The sequence below is a fragment of the Vombatus ursinus genome, unplaced genomic scaffold, assembly GCF_900497805.2.
Source record: "Vombatus ursinus unplaced genomic scaffold, bare-nosed wombat genome assembly UNPS02014662.1, whole genome shotgun sequence".
Classification (NCBI taxonomy): Eukaryota; Metazoa; Chordata; class Mammalia; order Diprotodontia; family Vombatidae; genus Vombatus; species Vombatus ursinus.
The window spans coordinates 864613-872188 of record NW_020954440.1 but is presented as its reverse complement, the minus strand read 5'-3'; the positions used below and the strand labels follow the sequence as shown (position 1 = coordinate 872188).

The following is a 7576-nucleotide window of genomic DNA, read 5'->3' as shown; positions in this document are numbered from 1 at the left end:
GAAATGGGTGGACAAAACCTTGAAAGCTGAAAGCTACTAGGAAGTTAGGGAGGCAGAGGATTCTTCCTTTTTAATTTATATTATTTGTATTATGAAGTGAATAAGCAGTAATAGATATGATCATTTCAATACACAAGGAGAGGAAGAAAATCATCCACAAAATTGTTAATATTCATTACATATCATTTTTAAAGGTTTATTATATTAGTCAATAGTAAAACTCTACCATTTGTTGATGCCATCTTTTGAAATTCTTTCTATTATTTTCTGTGTATTTTTAAAATGATTCACTGGTTCTCTTTTATTTCTTTTCTTTTTTCTTGCATCATTGTTATTACCTAGTAGTCCTCTAAATCTCTGCATACCTTATCCCTCCGATGTCAGATATTTTTCTTCAAAGAAGCAAATGAACTTAAGCTGTACTATTAGAAGGTGTTGTTACTGGGCCCTGGGGGACTAGTCTCATCCCCTCCCTATTTTCCTGTTGTCCATGTGGTGGGTCCTTCATGTCTAGGGCTAATGAGCTCATAGCCTTGATTTCTTGTCTTTTGGGAGTAACCATGTTCTCTGTGTACCATGGAGAAGTCCTGACAATAACATCTGAATACATCCATGACTTTTCTTAGTAATTGTGATTGGGTCCCCACAGATTATTATTATATAAGAGCACAGACCTGTGGGTCCCCCACAGGCTATTTTGTGCTTTTCAGATGTGCATGCTAAGTAGCTATGGGTGTTCTCAGAAAAGCCTTTGTTCCTTAAGAGCACCAATAAACCCATTCTTGGGTGGCTGAGGACAACAGATCATGACACGGACAACTCTGAACTTTTAGCACCAGATGCCAGGCACAGTTTCTCCAAATCCTCTTCTCTTCTCTTTGGATTAAGCATCTAAGAGAAGGCAACCTTAGGTGAAGGTACTCAATAAGTCCTCTCTCTTAGAGTCTTGTCACCATCCTAAAGGACACAGGTAGGTCTCAGTTATTAGAATACTAGGGAGAGGTTCTACTGAATTATCCAATATGAATGCTGCATGAATGAAAAATAGTATCCTTGTCTTCAAGCTATGAGAAATTAGAGGGTTCAAAAATCAGAGATTTGTAGCTACCATTTTCATAATGTTTGATGTTATTATATTCAGATTGATGGTAATGGCAGCTAGTATTTATTGGGAACTTGAAAGTTCACAAAGCACTGCACTTTTAAAATCTCATTTAGTCCTCACAAGAGCCCTGTTGTGATCATTAATATCTATATATATATATATAATTATATATACATGTTATGTATATATAATTATATATTATGTTGTTATTACCTCCATTTTAGAGATGAGGAAACTGAGGGTGAGAGATATTAAGTGACTTGTTTAGGGTCTTACAAGTGACAAGTGTCTTAGAGAGTGCTTGAACTCTGTTCATTCACATTCCATATAGTTCACTGATGTGATATGACTGATTGATTGGGGAGGTGCCTTAATTCATTGTTGATAGAATTGTAAATGGATCCAACCACTTTTGAAAGCAATCTGGAATTATTCCCAAAGAGTTATTAAACTGAGACCCTTTAACCCAGAAATACCACTACTAGGTCTATTTCTAAAGGTGGTCAGAGAAAAATGCCTATATGTTCTAAAATGTTTGTAGCAGCTTTCTTTCTGGTGGCAAAAACTGGAAATTGCAGGGATGTCCATCAACTGGGTAACAGCTGAACAAGTTGTGGTATATGATTGTGATGGAATACAACTCTGCTATAAGAAAATTTTCAACTCAATGAACTTAGAAAAACATGGAAAAACTTGTACAAAATAATGAAGAATGAAATGAGCAGAACCAAGGGAAGGAAGTATACAGTAACAGCAATATTGTTTTCAGCATGACTTTCAGCGAATAATTCATTTTGACTACAATAAATACCCAAATTATTTGTAAAGGATATATGAAGAAAGACACTATCTGCATCCAGAGAAGGAACTGATAAATAAAATATGTATGGAATAATCATTCATATATTTACACACATGTATATGTACACACATACATATGAATATATATCTACATATACATATACATATACATACATATACACACATACCTATTTGTGTCTAATGGCACCCATCTGTAGGTTGCCTGGAGGAAGGTAAAGAAAAAAGGAAAAAAATCTACATGATAACTCATATATTTAGAAGCAATAGTAAGTTCAGCATAATAGATTTACTGTTTCACATGCAATCATCTTTTTTATTATACATTGTTATGGAAATGCTTTTTTAATTCCATAAATTAAAAAAAAAACTATATCGTAAGAGGCACGTAGAGTAGAGATGAGAGATCAAGGATGGGAAAATTGATGGAGATCCATTTGCCTGGTATATGGGACATATAAGAGAGAGAATAATGTGAAATCAATCTAGCAAGATAGGATGGAGAGAGTTGGTCAAGAGATTTAAACGTGAAACACAGGCATTCATATTTTATATTAAAAATAGCAGTGATCCACTGAACACCAGTGAGCATCAGAGAGACAAAATGTAATTGTGCTTAAAAAATATCAAAATGCAATTGTGTGGAAGATGCATCTTTAAAATGGGGATTCTTTTTTTTCAAGATGGCAGAATTTAGGCATTATTATAGGTAATAGGGAATGAGAAATTGTATGAGGAATTGAATTAAATAGAGGAAAGATTGAGGGCATAAATGCTTACAAGCTTTCAGGTGGATGTAGTATGGGACCTGGAGTGAGAGACTTGAGTTCAAATTGGGCCCTGGATAAATTTGCTAGGTGATCCTTGGGAAATCGCTTATCTTTTTCTATTTCTGTTTTCTCCCTTACAAGATGCATACACCAGCTAAATACCAGTTTAACTGTGAGGATCAAATGGGGTAATGTTCATAAATTACTTTCCTAAACTAAGAGAGATCTCTAAATCCTATCTAACAGTATTTTTGGATGATATAGGAGGGGGTAAGCAGAAGAGCACACATGGAGAGATTAACCTTGGGTGTGAGAAGATCTACCTCTTCCTCTAAGATATGGGACAAAGCAGGAAGGAAAAGGGAAAAATGAAGAGAGGTTTGGAGGCTTGAGTAGGGAAAGGAGAGAAGCCAAGAGTAACGATATCTCTCTCTGTTGATGAAAGGGGAAGAGTTGTTAGAGAGAGGGAGTAGTTAGAGAGAGGGGCAAGAATAACTGGGTTCCTTTGGACCAGGGAGATTTCAAATGACAAGAGAATAACATGTTTCTACAGAGAATCCACTCAGCACATTTCTGGACCTTGTTCTCCCTCATGTTTGTGGGACCGTAAAAGGTACATAAGGAGCACAATTCTATGTAGGAATGTGTGGTGAAAAGCAATGGATCCAGGAATTCTAGGGAAGCTGGAGGACTATCATTGAAGCAGTCAATGAACAGTTCAGCCCTGTGAAGGGAAAGAGTGAGGCCAAAGTAGAAGAAATAAAATTGGAAACATGGTATGGATGTAGGACCTGGTGTTTATGGTAATGAGTAAATCTGAGAAGAGGAAGGGTAAGGCACAATATGTAATGGAAAGGGAGTAGGGTATGTTCAAAAGAGGAATTTTGTGGTTCTGGGTCATGGAATTGGAGGAATAATTAATTCAATGGTGTGGTCACAACATGTTACTGATGCTGAGTAAAGGTGGAGGTTATGGGAGCTATGGGAGCACTTGTTCAGTAATTATTTTAATGAATATAAGGGGACTTACTATGATGTGTGCTGAAAATTGTAATTGCAATATTAATATGATGTTAATTTGTCATACATCAAAACCCCACAATATTTATATAAAAATTTTTAAATTTCATATATGAAATATGATTCTCTATCGCTCAAAAAAGAATGATAAGCACCATGATTTATTCTGCTTGTTGCATTTCTGTCATTACAGGTGAATCATCCAAATCTCTAGAAGGCATTGATGGAGAATTGTTCAAAGGTGGAGGAGTTCATCCTTGTGGGATTAACAGATTCCCCTGAACTTCAGGTCCCCCTCTTCATAATATTCACAATTATCTATGTCATCACTCTGGTGGGGAACCTGAGTCTGCTATTCCTGATATCATGGGACTCTCATTTGCACACACCCATGTACTTTTTCCTCAGTAACCTCTCTCTGGCAGATTTGGGCTACTCTTCAGCCATTACTCCTAAAGTGATGGCTGGATTCCTCTCAGGAGACAAAAGTATCTCCTATGGTGGATGTGCTACACAATTATACTTCTTTATGTGCTTTGCCACAATTGAAAGTTATCTGCTGGCTGCTATGGCCTATGATCGCCAGGTGGCCGTGTGTAAGCCCCTACATTACAACACAACAATGACATCTAGGGTTTGTGCTCATCTGGCCATTGGTTGCTACATTTGTGGTTTTCTGAATTCTTCCACTCTCACAGGAAACACTTTCAGGCTCAACTTTTGCAGTTCCAAGGTGATCCATCACTTTTTCTGTGACATTCCACCCCTCTTCGTTCTCTCCTCCTCAGTCTCATATATCAATCAATTGGTTGTCTTTTTTGCTGTAGTATTCCATTCATCTTTTGCCCTTTTTTTCATCTTGAAATCCTACTTTTTAATTTTCAATGCCATTTTGAGGATGTGCTCATCTGAGGGCCGCCAGAAAGCCTTCTCTACCTGTGCAAGCCACCTCACAGCTGTGTCCATTTTCTATGGGACAGCAATCTTCACGTATTTACACACCAGCTCTAGGCATAACATGGACACAGACAAAATGGCTTCAGTGTTCTACACCATGGTTATTCCTATGTTGAATCCTTTGGTCTATAGTCTGAGGAATAAGGAAGTCATGAGTTCATTAAGGAAAATTGTGAATAAAGCAAAGTCTTCATTAGGCATCTTTTTTTAATTAAGGAGAAAAGTATTCAAACATTTTTCTTCCATGATATGTACTTTAATGTACATCCTTTCCTAGACTGACAATTCCTTTATTATTTATTCACCATAGGCAGTAACTTCTGTCTTCCCATCCTGAATTTCAAAAACATTTCTCCTCATTGGCTTCCTGTATCTGATCCTATCATTTTTTTTTTTAGAAATTTGGAGAATCAGGATGTTTTACACTTGAACTCTCATTTGAGGACACTTTTGAAGTTCAAACATTAGTTAATCTTTTCACAGGGGTTTTTACAAAATTGCTTTACCGCCAAAGTTATGAGCCTATATGGTTCTGCCATTTTCTTTTCATGTGAATCTGTGTGAGCTATTGTTAAGTGACTTGGGCAGGGGTTGTCATTATCATTGTGTTACTTATCTCAATGTTTTACTGAAAAGTCCAGTGAGTTTACTTATTATATGTGAAAATGTTATCAGTGTGCCTAAGACCTCATCATTACTTGGATAATTTGAAACAAAGTCTGCAGCTGAGCTAAGTATGATGGGGTGATTCTAAGAAGCAAAAATAGTTAGGGAGAGGTCAGAAAGAGCGATTATCTCATAAGAATGATGTGTGAAAGGAAGAACTGATACAGAAGAAGCAAGTGGGGATGGAGTGCTAGTAGTGCTAGAGGTAACTCCATCAGAAATGGGTTAAAGATAGAACAACATATGCATCAAGAATGGTATAAAATCTTCTAAATCTATAAAGAAATGATAAGGTGAGGGAATAGAAAAGGGAGGGACTTTTGTGGAGAGTAGGTGGATTAAGGTGGAGGGTGGTAGGAGAAGATAAGGGAGAAATTCTTAGACAAGCAGATTAAGGAATAGGTGGGCCAGGAAGTGGTTAGATGTAAATTAGACCCATGAAGCAGGATAGGGCAAATAGGGGAGAAAGATAATAAGGAAAAGTAAGAAGAAGGAAATTCATAAATAGTAATTACTTTGAATATGAATGGGATGAATTCTCCCATAAAATGGAATTGGATAATAGAATGGATGAAAAATCTGAAATTGACAATATTTTGCTCACAAGAAACACAATAAAAAAAGAGAGAGATACAGAGTTAAAACAAAGGGTTAGAGTAGAATTTATTATGCTTCAGCTGATGTACAAAAAAGTAGGGGTAGCAATCATAATCTCAGACAAAGTTAAAGCTAAAATAGATTTAATTAAAAAGATAAGAGAAACTACATGATGTGTCACTGACATTAATTGGTATTGTTTTCAGAAATTCTAGCAATAGCAATGAGAGGAAAAAAATTAATTAAAGAAATCAGAGTCAAAAATGAGTTAAGAAACTATCTAATTTTGCAGATTATATGACGATATATCTGGAAAATGCTACATATAACTAAAAAGTTAGTTGAACCAATTAACAATTTTAGCAAGGTCATAGGATATAAAATGAATCCACATGAATCATCAGCATTGTTAGACATCATCAACAAAGCCCTGGGAGAAGACATAGAAAAAGATACTCCATTTAAAACAATTGTAGATAATATAACATACCTGAGAGTATATATGTCAAAATAGACACAGGAACTACAGGCACATAATTATACAACTTACTCTTCATACCAATAAAGACTGATTTACATCACTGGAAAAAAATATCACTTTTAATGGATGGACAAAGCCAATATAATAATAACAAAAAAGTGCACCTAATCTACTTATTTATTCGATAGCATTCCAAACAAATTACTAACAGTTGTTATATTGAGTTAGAAAAAATAATAACAAAAATCATTTAGAAGAACAGAAAATCAAGAATTTCAAAGACAGCAATGAAAAAATGCAAAGGCAGGCATAGACTAGTATCTTAAACCATTTACTTAGATAATGTCCAAATAGATACATGACCTACATATAAAGGGATATATCACAAGAAAATTAAAAAGATGACAAACATATTACCTATCAGACTTATGTATAGGAGAAGAATTTATGAATAAGGAAGAGATAACATTGCAATGTATTAAATGGATAATTTTGATTGTATTAAAAAAGTTGCGTACAAATAAAATCACTGCAGTCAAGATTAGAAGCAAAGCCAAAAAATTGGGAAAAAACTTTTCATAGAAAGTCTTTCAGATAAAGGTCTCATTTCTTAAATATATAGGAAACTTTGTCAAATTTATAATTATAGAAATCATTTTGTAATTGATATATGGTCAAAAGTTATGAACAGGTATTTTTCCAATGAAGAAATCAAAACTATGCATAGTCGTATGAAAGAATGCTCTAAGTCATTGTTTATTAGAAATGGAAATTAAAACAATTTTGAGATATTATCTTATGCCTATCACATTGGCTAAAACGATAGATGCCCTTCAGTTGGGGAATGGCTAAGGAAGTTGTGGTACATGACTGTGATGAAATATTACTATGCTAAAAGAAATGATGAACTGGTTGATTTAGAAAAAAAAAAAACGTGGAAAGACTTACATGAAATAGTGAAAAGTGAAATGTACAGTACCAAGAAAACATTGTAGGAGCAGCTAGGAGGCACAGTGAATAGAAAACTGGCCCTGGAGTCAGGAGGATCTTAGTTCAAATCTGGCTTCAGACACATAACACTCACTAGCTGTGTGACTCTAGGCAAGTCACTTAACCTCAATTACCTCATATTAAAACAAACAAACAAACACACAAAGAAAA

General features: G+C 35.2%; 1 protein-coding gene across 1 annotated transcript; it reads left to right on the top strand.

Annotated features, from left to right (window-relative positions):
* Positions 1-3937: 3937 nt before the first annotated feature.
* On the top strand, positions 3938-4882 carry LOC114042619 (olfactory receptor 5B12-like). The gene has a single exon (XM_027861307.1). It carries the CDS (start codon positions 3938-3940, stop codon positions 4880-4882), a length of 945 nt encoding a protein of 314 aa, XP_027717108.1.
* The last annotated feature ends 2694 nt before the right edge of the window (positions 4883-7576 follow it).

Bases quoted from the DNA above. Each gene is read 5' to 3' on its own strand.
- LOC114042619 (XM_027861307.1), top strand. From the start codon at position 3,938: ATGGAGAATTGTTCAAAGGTGGAGGAGTTCATCCTTGTGGGATTAACA.